This window comes from Sebastes umbrosus, chromosome 21, assembly GCF_015220745.1.
Source record: "Sebastes umbrosus isolate fSebUmb1 chromosome 21, fSebUmb1.pri, whole genome shotgun sequence".
NCBI lineage: Eukaryota > Metazoa > Chordata > Actinopteri > Perciformes > Sebastidae > Sebastes > Sebastes umbrosus.
Window position 1 is genome coordinate 8,908,905 of NC_051289.1, and position 22,076 is coordinate 8,930,980.

The 22,076-nt window shown below is 39.6% G+C and overlaps 1 protein-coding gene across 1 annotated transcript in view; it reads left to right on the forward strand.

The window, feature by feature from the left end:
- The window catches only part of ptprn2 (protein tyrosine phosphatase receptor type N2), a 131,785-nt gene that overhangs the window by 103,789 nt on the left and 5,920 nt on the right, over positions 1-22,076 (forward strand). The window contains exons 13-18 of the mRNA XM_037757389.1: positions 2,034-2,237; positions 9,477-9,624; positions 11,650-11,723; positions 15,874-15,951; positions 19,030-19,149; positions 19,973-20,139. Coding sequence (XP_037613317.1) covers positions 2,034-2,237; positions 9,477-9,624; positions 11,650-11,723; positions 15,874-15,951; positions 19,030-19,149; positions 19,973-20,139 — 791 coding nt within the window. The remainder of the gene's footprint in view (positions 1-2,033; positions 2,238-9,476; positions 9,625-11,649; positions 11,724-15,873; positions 15,952-19,029; positions 19,150-19,972; positions 20,140-22,076) is intronic.

Consider the following 22,076-nt stretch of genomic DNA (forward strand, 5'->3'; position numbering starts at 1 on the left):
TTTTTATTAAATTAAATGCTTTTTTTTATTGTGTAGCTCAATAATTGTCTTTTTTATGTTTATTTATCTTATTTTTTTGCTCGTTATTTGTTGGATTTTCCACTTATTGCTCCAATAGATATTCGCTTCATCCAATTATTCAGTGCTCACCCTTGCCTGAGAAGTGTGTGTGCATGTGTGTGTGCATGTGCGCGTGTGCGTGTGCGCGTGTGTGTATGTGCGTGTGTATGTGCGAGACAGAGGAACAGGCCGCCACTGTGACCTATTCCCTCTGTTCCTTCAGGGCCATGGACAGCCTGGGCTGTATTGATTTTCAGCGTTGGGGCTCAGCTGTGCCCAGCATGGCACTCAGAACATATTTATCTGCATGTCGCGTTAACATTTTCAATATTTAATCAGGTTTTCACGGGGCTCCTCCATCTATCCGAAGGTGTTGCAGTGTTATAAAGATGGACAAAGATAAGCAAAAGAATATGAATGCATTTTCTTTAAACATTAAGAATATTTTTTTTTTTATTATAAATACCTTTTTTGTTTGTTTAATCAAGTTTTGCTTCTGTACAAAATGTTCTCTTTCTCAATATACCTTTACTGGGTGTGTTCTCAGTGTTTGACAGATAGTTGTGTGTTTTTCTATTGGAGAGAGATATCGTTACATGGCTGTTGGCCTGTTTTCGTTCTTGTTAGTAGTCTGAAAGAGGGAGGGGGAACAGGGGAAGCTGTAATCCCACTACCAGTGCTCCACTCTGGGCTCCATGTGTCTGTCCTCTGGCCCTCTCTGGTGCTAACTGCATCTCTCCGCTTGCTCCTGGGACGATTTCTGGGCTCCGGTACAGCACGGCGCTTTGCAGAGATGTTGAGAAGTAGGATGAATTATGAGGTGGACCTGGATATTGCCCCGAGGCCAAGGCCCAGGGCACCGCTTCACGGCTCTAATCATTAAAGTCTGACGGCGGGAAAAGCTGATCCAAGACCAGGGCTTAGAGGGGCCTGTGTGCTCCAGAGGGAAATATCACTATGATAGATCATGAGATAGCACGAGGCATTTTCTCTGCTCTGCTCTGCCCTCGCTGTTATTAATTGAGTATGCAAATGAATTCTGTGGAGATGACTGGCTTTGCCTCACAAAACCAAGCATGATGGGGTTTACAGATTATGAATTTAACATGGCAGATGTGTGACCACACCTTATGGAGGGAAGTGTGTGCCTGTGTTTATTCGTTTACACATGTATAAAATTGCACAATGGCGATTTTTTTCTTTAATTTTTTTTCATTTTGTATATGCTAGAGTAGATTATGCTTAGTCTTTGAATTTTTGATGCCCTGTCTCTGCACTGAGGCATTATGGGAGAAAAGCTGAGTCATTGGGAGAAGTGTAATCTTTGTAGCAGTGGGGCCCTTTAGTGAGAAACCTGGAGATATCAATCAAAACAGAAAATTATACTTTACAATTGTGCCAATGCATTTTTATCTCCTTTGGTTTGCTGTGGTTATATACATTCACTGTGGAACTCCTATTTGATTGATGGATAGATTCTCCTCTCTTTGCAAAAAAAAAAAAGGATCTTCTTTTTAAAGAAAGTAGTTTTTGCTCTATAAGGCTTGACTGTGCAGTATGGAGATTTTGTGCAGGATTTGACTTTATAAAAGCTCACTTTTTTTAACAACTAAAAGATCCATTCTCAAACAACGGCTGTGTGGCAGCCAGGTGTGACACACTGAATTTATTCTGTAAATCGTGTAGGGTTCCTCAACCATGTATTTTTGACATAATTAGTATAAGCTCCATAATCCACGAGGATAAGCCATTAATCTACAGGCAAGTGAGGACAGATCAAGTCAGCCGAGATACAGGATTTCACAATGTGCATTTACAGAACTCAGCCCCTCACTGCAAGGATAAGCACATAACCTACATAAAACTATTGTTATGTGCATGAAAAGAAGACATGAAACCTTGCAAGGAGTTTTGGGGGAAAAAAATGCATTGTTGATGATCAGCGTTTCACCATTATCTCCTTTAATCCTCAGGAGTTGTGTCGCCAGCGTATGGCTATACGGACGTCAGAGCGTGTCGAGCGGCCTGAGACGCTGCGCCACTCACGGCTCAACAGCGTCTCGTCCCAGTTCAGCGATGGCCCTGCAGCCAGCCCGTCGACCCGCAGCAGCACCTCCTCCTGGTGCGAAGAGCCAGTGCCGTCCAACATGGACATCTCCACTGGTCACATGATACTGGTAAGGAACTTGCTTTGACTCCAGAGACAATGTGAGTAATGATTCATGTGGCGAGGGAGGAAGTTGGTTGAAGTGTGGTTTGTTGTCAGGCCCTCAGAGATTTTTTTGTGGTTCTTCGCATCAGATTGTTACAATTAAACAACCACAACATCATGTCTCAATGACTAAGCACTTAACCTGCCAGAGTGGGTCTAGTGTAGTTTGAGAAATGTCAGTGCTTTTGGTGGGAATACATTAAGTTCAGGCTTGTGTACTTACATCCACATCAGTGGTTCCCAACCAGGGCTACTTGCACCCCAAGAGGTACTTCTGCAGTGGATTGTGGATTTAATAAATTAATTTGAAGAAATAGAAATTAGGATTTTATTTAACTTAAAATGTGCATATATGTGCGTATTCAGTAAGCTGTAACGTCTGTACACCATGTGTTGCAATTGAGAGTGTGTGAAAACAAATTAAACGGAGAAGCCCAAACAGAAAAGTAATGGATAAAAAGGTTCAATAGTCAGCTAGAAGTAATGGATAAACAGTTGAAACCGTTAGCTAAACGTAATGGATATAAACAGTTAGAATCGTCAGCTAGAAGTAATGGATAAACAGTTGAAACCATTAGCTAAACGTAATGGATGTAAACAGTTAGAATAGTCAGCTAGAAGTAATGGATAAATAGTTGAAACCATTAGCTAAACGTAATGGATAAACAGTTGAAACAGTTAGCTAAACAATAATGAATAAACATTTGAAACCGTTAGCTAAACGTTATGGATAAACAGTTGAAACAGTTAGCTAAACATAATGGATAAACATTTGAAACCGTTAGCTAAACGTTATGGATAAACAGTTGAAACCGTTAACTAAACGTAATGGATAAACAGTTGAAACCGTTAGCTAAACGTAATGGATAAACAGTTGAAACCGTTAGCTAAACGTAATGGATAAACAGTTGGAACAGTTAGCTAAACGTAATGGATAAACAGTTGAAACCGTTAACTAAACGTTATGGATAAACAGTTGAAACCGTTAGCTAAACGTAATGGATAAACAGTTGAAACCGTTAACTAAACGTAATGGATAAACAGTTGAAACCGTTAGCTAAACGTAATGGATAAACAGTTGGAACAGTTAGCTAAACGTAATGGATAAACAGTTGAAACCGTTAACTAAACGTTATGGATAAACAGTTGAAACCGTTAGCTAAACGTAATGGATAAACAGTTGAAACCGTTAACTAAACGTTATGGATAAACAGTTGAAACCGTTAGCTAAACGTTATGGATAAACAGTTGAAACCGTTAGCTAAACATAATGGATAAACATTTGAAACAGTTAACTAAACGTTATGGATAAACAGTTGAAACCGTTAGCTAAACATAATGGATAAACAGTTGAAACCGTTAGCTAAACATAATGGATATAAACAGTTAGAATAGTCAGCTAGAAGTAATGCATAAACATTTGAAACAGTTAGCTAAAAGTAATGGATAAACATTTGAAACAGTTAACTAAACGTTATGGATAAACAGTTGAAACCGTTAACTAAACGTTATGGATAAACAGTTGAAACCGTTAGCTAAACATAATGGATATAAACAGTTAGAATAGTCAGCTAAAAGTAATGGATAAACATTTGAAACAGTTAACTAAACGTTATGGATAAACAGTTGAAACCGTTAACTAAACGTTATGGATAAACAGTTGAAACCGTTAGCTAAACATAATGGATATAAACAGTTAGAATAGTCAGCTAAAAGTAATGGATAAACAGTTGAAACCGTTAGCTAAACGTAACGGATATCAACTGTTTATCAATTATGTTTAGCTAACGGTTTCAACTGTTTATCGATAACGTTTAGCTAACTGTTCCAACTCCCTTATGTTTAGCTAACTGTTCCAACTGTTAATCCATTACTTTTAGCTATTTCAACCATTTATCTGTTATCTGTGCTAACTGTTTATCCATTATGTTTAGCTAACTGTTTCAACATAATTGATGTTAGCTAAACATAATGGATAAACAGTTGGAACAGTTAGCTAAACATAATGGATATATGGTTAAAATAACTAAATGTAATGGATAAACAGTTGGAACAATTAGCTAAACATAATGGATATATGGTTAAAATAACTAAATGTAATGGATAAACAGTTGGAACAATTAGCTAAACATAATGGATATATGGTTAAAATAACTAAATGTAATGGATAAACAGTTGGAACAGTTAGCTAAACATAATGGATATATGGTTAAAATAACTAAATGTAATGGATAAACAGTTGGAACAATTAGCTAAACATAATGGATTTATGGTTAAAATAACTAAATGTAATGGATAAACAGTTGGAACAGTTAGCTAAACATAATGGATATATGGTTAAAATAACTAAATGTAATGGATAAACAGTTGGAACAATTAGCTAAACATAATGGATATATGGTTAAAATAACTAAATGTAATGGATAAACAGTTGGAACAATTAGCTAAACATAATGGATTTATGGTTGAAACAGTTAGCTAAAAGTAATGGACAAATAGTTGAAATAGCTAAAAGTAGTGGATAAATGGTTGAAATGTCTTCTGTTACTCCAATTGGTGTAGTACAAATGCAAATAACTTGACTGTCTAAACAGACCTAAACACTGACAGTTAAATTTTTTTAAATATGTTAATGATATACTGTTTTATATAATTAACAGTTTTAAACATCCATTTTAAAATTCAAATAAACCCATGTGGAACACGACGGGTGGTGTCGATGTAGAGGTATACTTGAGATCATCTGTAAGGCAGATCAACAGGAATAGTCTATTCAGGTGTTTCATGTGCAGCATACATTATAGTGTTTGCTTTTAAACCTCCCTTTGCCTATGAATATGCTAGGCCCTGTGCTGAAAACCAACAGCTTGATTTCGCTCTGTTTATCTGTTTGGATGTGTCTCTTTTTCATCCCTCTCACCTCATTCCCTTCACAACCCTGTTATCTTTGTTTTTTTCTCCCCCATCACTCTTCCCGCTGTTTTCTCCCTCTTGCTTTATCTCGGCTCTGTTGTCTTCATTTTTTCTCCTCTAACTTTTTCCCTCCCTTTACTGTGTCATTTTCTCTCTTTATCATTCCGCCCTGCGTCTCTCTCCCTCCTCTGTCATTTACATCCTTTACCCCCTCCGTCTCTCTTACCGCTGCAGCAAAAAATAAGGCCGACTTTGTTTTGCGTGATGAGAGCAGCACGAAACCCGAAATATCATTATCCATCTGATTGTCATTTGGATGTTTTAGAAATTTTCTTTATTTTGGTTGAAAAAAGCTTTTTGGTTGCCAACGCTTTCCACCAAACACACAATGGATTGTTTTAATTTTGCCCAACTTTCGCTTCATTCATTTGAGACAAGCTTGATAAAAGAGATGGATAGATGCCTTGCAGTGTTTCCATTAATGGAGAGAGCATTCATCACACTGCATGTCTAGCTTTTATATTGGGAGGCTGTAATGAATGAGAGTGAATCTGAGTAATGCCTTGTATTGGTGGTAATAGATGGGTTTTGTTGCACTCGTCAAGGCTTGTTTGTGAAGCCCCTTTTGAAAACATTGACAATAGAAAAGCATTTAGCCCTGCAATAACAAAAGACACACTGTGAATCATTTCTAGGAGCTGTTATTATTAGCCCCCAGTTTCTTCTATGCAGGCGTTGCAACATAGAAAGGTAAAACACTCAGGGACCTTTACTTCTCTTTCATGCCATGATTGACATGGAGATGTCCTACAGGAGCTCTTCTTTAAGATTCCGCCGCCATCTCACATGAAACCATGTGTGAGATTGCCTTGTTATCACTGATCTCAGACCTATATTTCCCATCTCGGCTCTCCTCTCCTCTCATCTCCCCTCTCTCGCTCTTTGGAGCTCACACCGTGTGGAGAAGAATGATGAATACCCGACTTTCCAAAGCACATACGCTGGGGGTCTCTTTTTTTGAGGCCCGATCACCTCACACGCACACACACACACACACACACACACACACACACACACACACACACACACGCACGCACACGACAACTATGAACTACGATGTTGCGCCCCACCGTTCGACCCCCCTCCAGACTTAAAAAGTCTTGCATAACGACTTCCAACTTCAAAAGTGAAATTGGATGCCTCTGTGTGCTGACTCATCCGCTCTGCTTTTTTTTTTTTTCCAGGGCTTTGACACACCTCTGCTATCCTACATTTTCTCTCTTTTACCTTTTTCAGCTGCAGCATGGTGCTACAACCATGCAAACGCTGACTTAATGATACTTACTGATTTAAAAACTATAGGGCTGTGTATTTGCAAGATTCTGGCGATACGATTCGTATCGTGATACAGGTTTTACGATTCAATGTATCGCGATATATTGCAAAGTAAAAAAGTTTTTTTATGCAATCAGTACAGTGGGATTTGCATTTATCACAGTCCCTGTAACATCCAACATCATTGCACTACTTTGAGAGGGCACATACACTGAGAGGGCGCATCTCTTTACAAATGAAATAAAGTATTGACTGACATCTTTGCATATGAACTATCGATTAATAATCGATGCATCGCCATATTCGATATTTTCGACATTTTCTTACACCCCTGTTAAAAACCTCAGAAATGATAACCAGATGTAACATTGAAGCATGAGTTACTTATGTTTCTGTGTTTATTGCTGCAGTCTTTTCAGCACCATGGACAGCACTTTACATTTCTTGTTTTACACAACTTGTTTTTCCTCTCATAAAACCCCCTCTGTCTATCCAGCTGTCCTGCTGTCCAGAAACAAGGTAGAAACGTTGCTGCTGCTGCTGTAACGTTCCCCTTGGCTTAATCACCTCTCTACTGAAAAAAAACATAAGAAAAAAAAAAATCAATAATTATGTCGCTTGAGGCTCTTTTTCATTATGTTGAGTAGTTATTGCTCACTTTTCTTTATGAAATGATGAATTATTTGCTTGAAAGTGAAATAGACTTAGGCAAAAGAAATTAGCCACTGACTCATGCAAACATGTTCTGCCCTCAGTGGCTTTTGCTCACAATTTTCAAATTTAGTTTACGAGCAAAAGAACAATTTGTTTCATTTAAGGCGAAACAATGCGTTCTTTTCATTTAGCTATTATTAGCAAGCAAACAAATAAATTTTTTTTCCACCTCTCAGTGCTGTTTATCATATCATAAAGCTCCCCGTACAAACTGTTACCGGTATTGTTCGTTTTAATTTGACAGCGGAGCTCGACAGTAATGTGTTACCTGTTGTGTCTGGCTCCCCTGGTTGTCCCTTCATCCTGATTTCACCCAGCACCCTGTGCTGCCGAGGAGACTGCTTAGGAAGGATTAGACATTGTTTCCCTGACACCCAGGCCTCCCATCCCAACCCTGTGATTGGCAGACATAATCCCCCCATTCACTAAACCTTCGTTACCCTGTCTCTGGAATACGCCATGGTCCACTGCCTCCCCCCTAGGAGCGGGAGGGCTTGATAAGGGCCTGCTGGCTGCATTGCATTAAGCTTGCGAAAATATGAATTTGGAATGCAATCGATTCAGGGCATCGTTTGAATAGAATGGGAGGCAATTCAGAGTGGATTTATCAAGTACATGGAGATGTAATATTGGTAGGGGAGGTGGGATGCTGTCAGGCTGGCAAGCAGAGAGTACTTGTACGGGGTGACAAGAGCATCGTGGTGACAGGCTCTGTCAAGTGGCCATAATGGCATGCTGTCATTTTCCTGGGAAGACAGCGCTGTGTGTTTGCGTAGGCGATGCACAGTAACACACATGCAGATATATATATGTGTGTTGGCTGCTATTAGAATTGACATTTTTTTATAATTGGGTTCTTTGCATGCATAAAATTAAAAGTTCAAACACGGATGGTTCAAAATATAACAGCGGAGAATCTACAATAATATTTCAGAAATGTCACTTAATGGGTTCAGAGAGAAAGTTCTGTTCTGTTGTGTTCTCTCATTATGCAGCTGCATTAATCACAAGAGTTGCTTTTACTGTTCTCAGTGTGGCCTTTAACACCTGAGTGGCACCTTTGGCACCGCATCGAACAATAAACTTTGATTTCCATTGTCTGTAGGATTCGTAATTCTCTTATAAGTCGCCTAATATCCATTGCGTGTGTGCAGGAGATGTCTGAATTCGCCAGCCATCAAAGGGTAATTGCCTATTATGTGTTGGACAAGCTTATTTGTGATTATCATCTATGTATGAATTGTATATATTCTGCAAAGAGTTGGATTTCCCTTTTGACAGACGGGAGTGAATAAGTCGGATGTAACAATGGAGTGTCACCTCTCTGCTCAGCCTACCTATACTGCCTTTAATATGGGATAAAAACCCAGCACATCTGGGTATCACTTTCATTGTATTAGCCAGCTGATCCCTGACATCAGTTTATGAGTCTGTAATCTTCTGCCTCACACAATAGCGGACTAAAGCATTTAACCCCATTGGGAAGGGGAAGCCATGATACAGGAGAGAAAGCGAAACACGTCGCTATACGCTACAAAAGATCGTCTTGCCAGCTACAGCCTCTAAGCTCCCTACTTGCCCTGGTTTGGGAGAATACATACACACATACACACACACACACACACATAGGCCTCTACCCCTCCCCCTTCTCTTTTTCCATTTTTGTCTCTCTAGCGAATTCAATTTTGTCTTCTCCAAGCGACGGCTTAAATGCAGACAATCTTATCAGTGGCTGTGCAAGCAGTGAGGGACGTGATTGAAACACCCCTGAAGTATTTCCAATGCAGACAAACCTTTCAGGAGTCTTAATTGTGCGTGATGTTTTTTCTCTCTCTCTCTCTCTCTCGGTCAAACACACATGCACAAAGACACAAACATTAGCACACCTTCCCCACCTAGATCTTCAGCAGCCTCCTCCTCCTCCTCACCCAGTTGTTATGCTATACAGCAGCGTAGGACAATAATGCTCCATGACACCTGATCACAGCTTTAATGGAGAGATGCTTTTGTCGAGGGTTTAGTGTTTTTGCTCCACTTTATTTATCGGTTAGCTCATGGTGAAGAAAATACAATAAAAAAATAACAACAAGGTATCTCAAACCAGCTATATATGGTGAAATGTGTCTCATTTAATTAAACCAAATGTGCTCAGAAAATGTTTTTACAGCCACGTTTTGAGATGAATGGTTCTGGCTTGTTACAGTGTGAAATGGTGGCTAAGGTGGTGTCTGTTTTCCTCTAGTCATACATGGAGGACCACTTGAAGAACAAGAACCGTCTGGAGCGGGAGTGGGAGGCTTTGTGCTCTTACCAGGCAGAGCCCGGCGCCTGCAGCGCGGGGCACGGCGAGCACAACTCCAAGAAGAACCGCTCAGACGCCGTGGTCGTATGTGAGTCCATTTCAGATGTCCATTCACTTTTTTGCTGGTTTTTTTTGCTTAAAATCAGTTGGGTAAACAAGCCAAAACTATACTGTAAAAATATGTTTCCTTCCAAACAAATAATCAGTTCGTTTCTTCAACACATTACACATTAAACATCCACTATATGGAAGCCAAGATTGGAGTATATCAGAGTTCAACAAATGGTCAATTACTTTGTCTTTATATTAGTCAAGACCTTTTTTCCTTGAATTTCTTACTACAGTATGAGTGATGGAGATCTACAAGGACATAACAATATCTGCCAAAATCTCTCTCACTGGTTTGAGGTGGGCGTGGCTCAGTTACAACACAGTGTTGTCACATATCTACATGCACCAATCAGGATTTAGCAACAACTGAGGAGGGTTTCTCTGGTCCTACTGTTGCTATAGGCAGGACTCCTTCCTAGCATTCGGAGAGCACACACCGGCACACTTCTTCCAAACAAGAATCATATATATATATATATATATTAACTTTATTTAGAACAATCCAGTACATTACAATTTCTAGTAATAAATAAAATCAATAGGGATTTGGACAATTATTACAATGTATTAAAGTACAACACACACAATTATTATGCTCTCCTCGAAGCTACCAAACTCCATTGAAAAACAAAGTAATTTTACGTCGCCGATTGTTCAACACGCTTCATTCAAACTCGACAGAAACAAAATAAAACTCACCAAAACCGCCTTTGTTAGTCTTTCCACTGCTCCAATAATCACCAACTCTGGTTTGTTCAAAATAAACCCTTAATTCACAGCGTTAGATGTGAAAAGATACAGCCTTTATGCTCTCCTCAAAGCCACCAGACTCCATTGAAAAACACAGTAATTTTACCTTGCCGATTGTAAAACACATTTCAAACTCGATAGAAACAAAATAAAACTCACCAAAACAGCCTTTGTTAGTCTTTTCCACTGTTCCAACAATCACTAACTCTTGTTTGGTTGAAATAAACCCCTAATTCACAGAGTTAGATGTGAAAACATGCTGGCTCTAAATGCTGTTTTTTCCCCGCTGTCTCTCTCTGTCGTTGCTGGCCTCTTTGTGCTTGTGCTTGGGTTAGCTCGCTGAGCAACAAAAGTCAGAACAAATTTTTAATTTTGTCTTGTAGATCTAATGAGTGAAGATTCAGATTGCCAATTTCTCGCCTCAAATTTGTTCAGAAACAGATTTTGGCAGACTGCTGTGGTGAAATAACTGAAAGTTTACAAGCGTGTTTCCAAATCGGGGGACAGGAAATGCATCGTGTGCATTGGATTGTGGGTGTTTTAGGAGCGCAGAGGAGACACAATTGCATCCTTGAAAATCCTCTGAATGAAGGCATCAGTCCTTGGTAGAATTTGAAGGATCATAGACATCGGAACAGTCCTTCGGCAGGATTCAATGACGTAGATTACTTGAAATTCAGCTTTTGAAGGATCCTTCCTTGACTTTGACAAACACCTGATGACAGTTGGTGGGTTGCTTGGTTACTGTCAGTCAAATCTGATCAGCTACACAGTGCCGATGAAGGAGAGTTTTTGCCTGTTAAAACTCCTTTATTATCATAAATAATACCTAAACATGATTTTTAAACTTTGATTTCTGCTTATTTAGTCTTGAATTTAAAGAAAAATATTTGATGCCAAGTCTTAATACCGACTACCGAGATGGGTTTAAGTTGACTGGGAACAGATTATCTGAATCTTTCAACAGTTTCACTTGTTAAAGAAAGAGGGGATTTTAAGGCTCCCGGCTTACAGACTTCTTAAGATAAGATATTTTAGTATTACCTCACTCTGAACATTCCTTACTGAAGGTGAAGCAATTCAGGACTTGAGAAACAGTGTGTGTGCGTATGATGAAAGTCTGGTGAAATTGCAGACCCTGCAGCCTTTTTACTTACATATTCCTCTGTTGCTGCTCAAAATTCTGTTGTTATTGTGTGGGGAGGAAAAACAGTAGAAAAGTATGTTGATGAATTATGCATCTCCATTACAGATGATCATTCCAGGATCACCTTGAAAGCGGAGAATAACCACGGCAACTCCGATTACATCAACGCCAGTCCAATAGTGAGTATTGTTTATTCATTATTGCTCTACGTTGTGGATGATATTTGTTGTCTACGAAAACTGTTTTTTGTACCAGGAGGAGCACCTGTTGTGGTGGGATTTTACTTTAAGATAAAAGAAGTTTCAAAGGACTTGTCATCGATCCCAGTGCATTGATCTTGTTTTTTTTACTTTGTTCTCCATGCTGGGAGTCTCAGTTGATTCGGTGTGTTTTGTTGAATCACACTGCTACTTCCACTGCTTTCAAAATGGCCGTTCCCAAGAGAAACCCCTTTTTTTCATCCGCACTATAAAGAATTATACATTATTTTTGACTAAACAAATGTAGCCCACCACAAATCCAGAAAGACCTCAGTGTTGGAGCGGGCTAAGGGTTTTTTTTCTCTCCCCCAAAACATTGCCAGTCATGATTTCCCCTGAGGCTGCTGAAAAGGGATTCCATCAAAGGGAACAGGAAACTATGCATTTCAAATACAGTGCCAAAATTTCTGAGGAGATAGATGAGGGGCGCACACAGCTGCACTAAAAGCCTATTACTCTTTAGAAACAAACATTTATTCCTCTGTTTTCTCTAATGGCATATTCATGGAGGTGCGACATTTGCCCCGTTATAGAATAATATTATAAAAAGGTTAATTAATCAGAGGGAGAATTTGGCAAAAAATCAGACTGGTGGATTAGAAAAAGGGTATAAAGTAGTACGAGATAGTAACGCGTTAACGCAAATTCATTTTAACGCCACTAATTTCTTTAACGGAGGTTGTACCGGGCTCAGTTTTAAAGATAGAGTGAAGATACTGGCATCATATGAAACTAGAAAAAACCTAAGAAATCCATTGGTACCATGTCATACTAGCTTGTCAAGAAGGACGTTAAATAACGCTCCAAATTTACGCAAAATTTTGGCGAGGAGAAAGGAGTTTCCCCTTTACAGACATTCCCACTTTATGATAATCACATGCAGTTCTGGACAAGTCATAGTCAAGTCAACACACTGACACACTGACAGCTGTTGTTGCCTGTTGGGCTGCAGTTTGCCATGTTATGCTTTGAGCATATTTTTTATGCTAAATGCAGTACCTGTGAGGGTTTCTAGACAATATTCGTCACTGTTTTGTGTTGTTAATTGATTTCCCATCATAAATATATACATTTTTGCATAAAGCAAGCATATTTGTCCACTCCCATGTTGATAAGAGTATTAAAAATGTGACAAACCTTTAAGGTACATTTTGAACAGATAAAAAAATATGCGATTCATTTGCAATTAATCACGATTAATCATGGACAATCATGCGATTAATCGCGATTAAATATTTTAATCGATTGGATTGACAGCCCTAACATAAAGTAGAGTTATCCACTGTTTTGGTGCTGTTGGAAAAAAAAAAAGCGTCTAGAAAGACATGCAGAAGATGGGTGAAGTAATGGCGGATGCAGTGGTGTGTGGATGAAAGGACAGTAATTACACCACAAAAGGGACCCCTGGCTGAGCCCAGCAAAACTGTGATAATTATGTCTGTCAATGCGGCTTCTTCCTCCTCATTAGCTCCAGGGGCAGTGGCCTACGAGTAAATAATCTGTCGCTTCTTTCTGGGAAATCAGGGGTCAGAGAGGCAAAGGGAAGGAACGATCTGAGCTCCCTGCGAAGGAGAGGGTGACATACACACAGGGACAAGCGTGGATAATGGTTAATGCTCGACCACAAATGATGCAAGCGCTCCCAGATGTACGGCATCATTAGCAGGAACGGGTCGAAGGAATGTGCAGTGGCACAAAATGTGGTCAAAGCCATGTTGTCTTTGTCTGGCTTTTTCAGAAAAGTCAAGCGCTGTGTGGCTTTTCCATTACCCACCTGTTCTCCCAAGCTTTTGTTTTCAAACTTTCTCAAGCTTGCATTTAGCGCTCTGTGCCCTCTATCTTACATAAACACCGGATCAAGGCGCTACAGCAAGGCGTTGAAAGTTGAGACGCTTCTCCGGGAACAGATATTTGTGCGAGCTATTTCAGTACAAGTTATTTTACTTCAAACCAAAGAGCACTTCTTTGCCTTTTTTTTGTTGTAGTCTATCTTCTTCCCACAATGGCAAGGGGAGGACAGCTGAAACGCAGGACTACTCTTTCATGTTTGCGCTTTAGTATTCATGCAGGGATGTCAACACACAGCTACAGCATGTCTGTGTCCTTGAGATTGGCTAAACGGAGTGGCGGCGCTAGCATTCGGCGCCACCCTTTCATTTCTGTGGGGGAGTATTTTTTTTTAACGAATCCACGAGGGGAATTTCAACCAGGAAGCATGAAGAGAAAATTGAACATCGCGGTTATAGCTAATTGAAGTAGAACGGTGGGTAATGAACGTAATATTTCCTGCATTTATGTGTCCTTTTGTGAAAATTCTTCAATAGAAAGGCAGTCAAATTTTCAGCCCTTGTGTAGGTGTATTGAAAGAACATTTTCAGTCACTCACGCTTCACATCTGCCCCCCCAATGATCATTTAGTCACCACTACAATACCCACAATGAATACTGACATCCTGCCTGACACCTCACAGACACTTGATTCACAATATGTCTATGAATCATAAAAAAATATAAATAATCAAAACTGTACATGCATCATTTTTAGTATTTCACTGCTAAACGTTCCAAAACAATTTACAGTACTAAGGATGATATTCAACCATTAAAATGAACTCTTCTTTAATAACGCCGACAGTTTTCTACTGAGCCCGACTTGTAATTAAATCACAGCTTGGAAGTAGATTTAAAAGGAGAAAACAATTTGACATTTTAATCCACCATAATGAAACGAAATTACAGACAGACATGAAGACATGAGCAGACAAGAAATTGATTTTGATTTAAAAAAAAATTTGGACCAAAGTTGTATGTTCGCTTTTATCAGAGCGTTGAGAATTAATCCTGTTGTTGAGGTTATTAAGCATGAGGCGAGAAAATCATTATGGTAATATTAAAGCCATGGAGAAATGCTCCATTATTACTTTCCTTTTAAAGGGTGAGTGTCAAGGTCTATGAGCTTGACAAATGAATCAAAGAAAAACACCAAGAAATGAAATGAAAAGCTAAATGTTACACTTCTAAGCTCATGTTCGGTGTCCTTGACAAGTTCAGCGTAAAAAAAACCCCAAGAAAAAGCGTCTTCTTACTGCATTTTACACATATAAGATCTTTGGTAGGTCTACCATCAATGATATTAAATGTATTCCTACACTTACATACACCCGAGTGTCGTCTATCATTATAATGCCAACTATACATCAGCAATGCATTGATATGTACCCACTCGTTTCCTTTCCTGCGAAATATGTCAACATCTTTCCACTGATGCATCTCACACTCGAGGGTGTGCATAAAAATTCCATTCAATGAAATGTGATCATTGATTTTTTTGGGGCACAACACCTACTCAATCAAGTCTCAATCACATCCCTCAAATCAAGTCCCCCCCGTGTCATTATGTCCCACCTGAACACTCGGCCCCCTTCACATGAAGCGCCTGCAGGCTTTAAAGTCCTACCGCTATATCACGTTTTCATGCAGAAACACGTCAAAACGCGACAGAAATTGAGATGTGAAAGCCATTTTGTGAGGTCATTGGTGTGAGGACATTGTAGAAAAGACTGTAACTAAAGGAGAAATAAAAAACATCCTTGAATGATGAGATAATGAATTACTGAAGGTAATAAAAGTGTTTATTTTGAATATTCAAAGGGTTGCAAAGGCCAAGGTCTTCAGTCTTTTTATGCAAACATGATGTTTAAAGAGACTGATCTTTAACATTTTTTTCACAAAAACAAGAACAACTGACATGGCATACAAACCGCGACCTTCCTGCATGTGTTTAAAGCTTATCTAGCGTAAGGCCGTGTGATGTTCACAGTTTACCAAATTCCAATTTAGTCTATCAGACCCATTGAAAATAGTCTGATCTCGAGCACAGAAGGGAAATGACAAGGAGGAAAGGAACAAGAATGACAAGTTCACATGAAAGAGAAAGAAGACAGCAGAATCAAATGTTTTCTGCTCTCATCCCTCCGCCCAGATGGAGGCTTTGATGGAAGTCTTTTACCCAGACTTTATGTTTCCATCCGCCCAAACACACTCTCACACTCTGCTCCCTCTCTCCCAGATGGACCATGACCCTCGCAACCCTACTTACATCGCCTCGCAGGGCCCACTTCTTTCCACCGTGGCGGACTTCTGGCAGGTAAAACTCCTCTCTCCATTCACTGTGGTTTTTCATCTTTTACTGTTTTGTTTCTGCAGAGATGAAGGTTTGGATGAACCCCAAAAGAGCTTTTTGTGTGATTTACCAATTCCTGTGTGATGTCTTCTTCTTGGTCTAAGAGTGTCTAGATTTCTGTGGTGTTTAAGCAGCGGTGGAGTTTCTCAAAGTGGGATCAATGAAGTAATGTAGCCCCAGTTTGTGCCTCTCAAGTCCCAGCTAAGCACCAATTGTCCTAAAAATATCTATCTTGAGAAACTCAGAAGGTCGTTTAACAACACTTACTGCTGTTCTGAGGGTGTTTCCAGACTCCTCAAAGACTCTTCTAATCATCTGGATGAAAAATATAAGCCTTCTCTCAAGTTGCGACTGTGTTTTCCAATCCACGTAACCAGAAATGGCATATATGTCACAAGCAAAACGTCTGATTGCTGCAATTTGCGTCAAAAATGGAACCCCTTCTTCTCTGAGTCATAACTCGGTAAAGTCTGAAGACACAGACATGAGACACATATTACTAGCTTCAGAGTGACTCACTCTCCCCTAGGATATCATTATCTCCAATGTCCACGGCAAATAAACTTCCGTAAATGCGTTTGGAAATCATAAAAAGACGCTCGTTTTAGATCCAGAACTTGCCTGAGAATCATCACATTTGTAAGTTTTCTTCAGTATCAAAGTAATGCAGTGATAATTGTCTGTATGTCTCTGGGTACATTACAAAAAGGAAGTGTTAATAGCTAATTCGGCATACTTTTAATGGTGCCAATTTGCCAAAATGTAAACAAATATAGGCAAAAAAGAGGGATCAAGTTGTAGTTCACAGCATAACTCAGTGATTTACATCCCCCAAAGCATTATGGGAAATGTAGCTCCCAAACTTGGAGCATGATTATCCCTCAAATAGAGGTAAGAAAAATAATAATTGTATATTTTTAAGGAAATTGTATGCTTGGCTCTGTCACTCAATGTAATGCATGAAAGACACAAACTGGTGCTTCTACTCATCAATAAAACAGTGTCACGAGCCGAATATGTACTAGAAACCTGCAGCTTTTCGGTTGTAAATACTAGTCTAGTTATACACACCCCGAGGAAGTGTAATATTATTTGTTGTAATGCTGATGTTTGCTCATATTTGCATTTTTCTCCATGCTATTTGCATTCCTTCCCTTGTCCATAAATGTCACACGAGCCTGCCATTAATCACTGGATATAGGCTATTGTAAAACACGTCGTCTTGTGTGGAGGTATGCCTTAAATGATGCATGGTTGCCAAATGGCGTTCTTATGCGTTAATAGGACAGCACTGTTGTAATTAGTGGGCCCATCACCTCCATATGGTGAAGTAACTCTGCTAGCCGTGACCAGGATGTAGAAGTGTGAAGCATAAATCCTGGCAGACCAGCTGGCCCTGCACTCTGCACTCTGCATCTTATACTGACTCGATATACGCATTTCGAATCGTTATGATAGTGCTGACTGTGTTAGGACAGATGTTTGTGACCTGGGGAAGGATGGTAACGCCAAGTTTGGTCTAGTCTGGTTTGGTTCTGCACACCAAAAAGACCAAAAGCCTTTGGTTTTTGTTGTAAATCACATTTTAAACCCCAAAAAACAAACCTGCGGTGTTCAATTTAATTAAAAAAAGAAAGATTCAATACCTATTATCTAAAATGTGTACCTTTAATTAACTACATCAGCTCAAATTGGAACCCTGTTTCCTATATTCAATTTGTAAATTTGAAAGTGCCTCAAATGAAACAGTTGATAATTATCTCTTAGTCAATTTGGTTATTTGTTTGTCTGCCAATTTTTTCTCATGCCAGGTGAATAAATGCATATCCATTATCTAATGAAATGCGCCATTTAGCCGTGAACTCAACTCTAAATCTTTCCCAATTAAGCAGAAAATGACGGGAAATTAGACACAGATTGACTGACACAATGAACATAAGTTCTGTGTCTGTGAATAAGTAGTAGCCATTCATTATTCAATATGGTAAACCTTGGGCTGTGGCAGGATAGAAAAAAAAAAACACACAGTTTCTCCCCATTAAAAGTAAACAAACAGGGGAAACACTGGCACTCTCATGCAAATGGACCGTGCAGGAGGCAAATCTTTTTGCTCTGTCCTATCTAATCCACACCAGCCCCAGGCAGCGCTCTGAAAGGCAGCTCTGCTCTAATCCTCCACTCCTCATTCCTCCATCCCTTCATCCTCCACTCCTCCATCCACCTCCCCTCCCTCCCTCCATCCCCGGCTATTACCTTAGCTCTGCTGGGCCTTGCTTTCCTGCTCTCTTCTCCTCAGAATTAAAAAAAACAAAGCTGAGCACAGTTCCCAGAGCAGAAACTACAGGCTTTTATTTGTATCCTGCCTTCTTCTATACATATGATATGTATGTTTTTGGAGCCTAGAAGTTGTTTACTCTTTTCACCTTTTCTTCACTACCTGCAAATATTTGCCAGATCTTACAAAACCAAATGGTTAATATTCCCCCACATTATCACCTTGCCTAATCTCATCACATCCTGGCACAGTTGGCACATTTGGCGCGTAATGTGTCCGCTGGGCTGGATCACAGAAGCTTGTGATTAGTGTATTGTCAAGGCCATTGTGTTTTTATAGCAATCATAAAAGCCACGTTTCCTCCTCATTTTCCTAATGGCTGCTGTGGGCCTGTATTTTTTATCCCAAGGACACATTAGATCGTGATAAGATGAAATGGAGCAGCAGCTCAGTAGATGTTGTGATCTCACTCAGACGACTGAGAGAGGGCGACACATGACGCGCCCTCCCGCTGCTCGACCCAACATTTATCATTTGTCGCGCGCGGAGAGGTGACATTTATTCATACTTCCTGGGCCAAGATTAAGAAATCAATTTCACTCTAATACAAGGGTGCTATGTAATGCTAATGTGCAATATGCTGCTCCTAGTGGCACAGTTCAGCTCCACATTAGTGCTACTGTAGTGTCATACAGATGAGTATGAAAAGGTTGTTGTGTCTGGATGCGTTCGAGGGATGTCTGACGTCTTTTTCTCCTGGCGTGTAGATGGTGTGGGAGAGCGGCTGCGTCGTCGCCGTCATGTTGACCCCGCTTTCTGAAAATGGAGTGAAGCAGTGTCATCCCTACTGGCCCGACGAAGGATCTGATGTCTACCACATCTACGAGGTATGTCAGCGAGAGGTTGTGGATGCTGTAAGGTCAGTCGGTAGCATAAAGACGTTCATAAGGAACAAATCATTATTACATTTTTTGGTATCTAACTTAATGACACCTAATTAGAGCTGCAATGATTAATGGATTAGTTGTCAACTATTAAATTAATCGCCAACTATTTTGATCATTGATTAATCTATTTGAGTAATTTTAAGAAGAAAAAAAGGTCAAAATTCTCTGATTGCAGCTTCTTAAATGTGAATAGTTTCTGATCTCTTTACTACTCTATGACAGTAAACTGAATGTCTTTGAGTTTTGGACAAAACAAGACATTTGAGGAGGTCATCTTGGACTTTGGGAAACACTGATCGACATTTTTCACCATTTTCTGACATTTTATAGACCAAACAACTAATCGATTAATCAAGAAATCATTAGTTGCTGCCCTACATCTCATTTCATCAAACAAAGTCAGCCCTAATACACATTCTGAAGTGAACAATTTATATGTTTGATTGACTGTGTACCATTTCTTTAAACCCTTTTTAACAAATTTCAATAACAGCTGAAATCATTTTTCTTTAACAAAGCGTGCATTTAAACTAAAATTGTGTGAGAGAAAATGTTCACCTTCCTTCTCACGGTTTCTTTCTGAACAAAAAGACTTGTGTGGCTGTGAACAGAGTTGAACTAAAATATATGGTTAGTTAGGGAAAACAGTTAGACTTTCTTTTTATAATTTGGGTGAACCAACCCTTTATGAATGGGTCCTTGTTAAAACTGCTGGTGTGAAGCTGTAATTAATTAACTGAGTGCCGTCTGTTCCTATATGTAGGTCAACCTGGTGTCGGAGCACATCTGGTGTGAGGACTTCCTGGTGCGGAGCTTCTACCTGAAGAACCTGCAGACCAACGAGACCCGCACCGTCACCCAGTTCCACTTCCTTTCCTGGATGGACCGCGGGATCCCCAACTCCGCCAGGACCCTTTTAGACTTCCGCAGGTACAGTAGAGTGCAGATCCTGCTGGTTTGCCTCAGATACTCAGCAGATTTCAGACAGATTTCCACTTTTACAATTGGCCTTTTTACCTCAGCTTGTTCTTAATCATCTTCCCTTGTATTCTGTATTCTGTCAGCGCCTCTCTGGTCCGTCTCCCCCTTTGCCCCTCTGCCTTTTTGGTGTCCTAGAGAATGGTTGTTCTAATAAGGACTGTGTTTCTGTACTATCCCTTTCATCCTGGGCCTATTTCCCTCACCTCCCTCCAGCACATGTGATGCAGCAAATTAACAGCCCCGCACTGCCTGGCTTGGCTTGGGAAGAAAAGAAAAGAAAAAACACCTAATTCAAACACCCAATTAAATGAGAGCTGTCTCACTAAAAACATGGGAGAGGGGGAGAGCTAGTGACTGAATAACCTCACTCTGTTCTCCATATAATGTGTTCTGGCAGAAGAGCAGCAATAGCTCCTCTGGGAGAACCCAGAGGGATAGGAAAAGCCCTCCAAATGAGAAAAGATGCATCTGATTTGTGGATGGAAGTCTGTCCCTCTGGTTTGTAATGCAGATGAGAACAAAAAAAAAAAAAGGGAGGATGTGCAGTGTTATCATGTCATCCTTTCCTGACAGAGTCGCTGCTGCTTTTTTTTTTTTTTTTTCAAATTAAACTGGGTGCAGTCAGTTATATTTATTTATGGTATTGGTGTGCAGGTTTGAGCTGTGTTTTGATTACATACATAAGTTTTCCTTTGCTGCTGAGGTCTCCCTAACGACTAGATTGCCTCGATGTAACTCCATTAACGCCGCTGTAGCTTATTGGGAATCTAAAGCTCTCTGATTTCTGTGATTCAGAGGTCCACACGACGTACGGTACACTCACGGTTTTGGCCAACTTGGTATATTGCGGTTGCCAGTGTCATTTTTGTGATGTTGCAGCTAGTAATATGAGCCCAGTTGCATAGTCACAAAAGTGATCATTGGAAACTGTGTCTCCTCAGCCAGGCCTGTGCACAAACTGTCTTTCTCTCACGCCTGACTCTCTGTCTGCCCTTTCCTCCTCTCACTGCTCCTTCCTCTGGCTTGCATGGGAACTCCAACCATCTCTGTATGCTCGCTAACTAAGGACATATTCTGATTTTTCCTAATATATATACATACATGTAAAAATATACATTTGATGTAATGTAATTTGATGCAAAATACACACAAAAAAATGCATTACTCTTGCAACATAAGCAGTGAATTGCTTAAAATATAAGCAGTTTCATCACATTTAATTTGTATCTATGTTTAATGCATGTATTTAAATGATAAAGCCAAGCCTAAAGCTCATAACCACATCAAATAGAGCACACCTGTGCTTTGAAATGCAAGTACACATGGGAAATGCAGTTCACAGTTGTAGTTCTTAAGGTCCAAATACATAGAAAACTCCACAAAGGAAGCAATGAAAATGGAAATACATATCAGAGGTAAATATTGCACAAACTAGCAATATTTCATATAACATATTTATATAAATGTTATGTATTTTAGTATATTTAGCAATATAAAATATAATTATAAGCTATAAGAGAATATTATTACTATATGTAGTAGTAGAAGTACTATAGTAGAAGTAGTAACTGTGAATTGACACATTCATTTATATTATAGTATATTTATTTATATGCTTTATGTTATATTTATTTACGTGTTTCTAATAATAATAAATAATAAGTAACATAAAACACTAGATAATCCAGAGATATGATGAGACACTCAGACATTTATTTGTCATTTTGTCGTTTAAAGGTGAAAAACGAGGGGAACTGGAAAGACGCGGAAGCTCTCAGTGTAGTCAGTTTCCATGGCAACAGCGGGGTGTGAAAAGGCTTGTTGGCCTTCACCGTGCCTGTGGTGTATAACATTCATAATTGGCTGGGGTTAATGCGTCGGCGGTC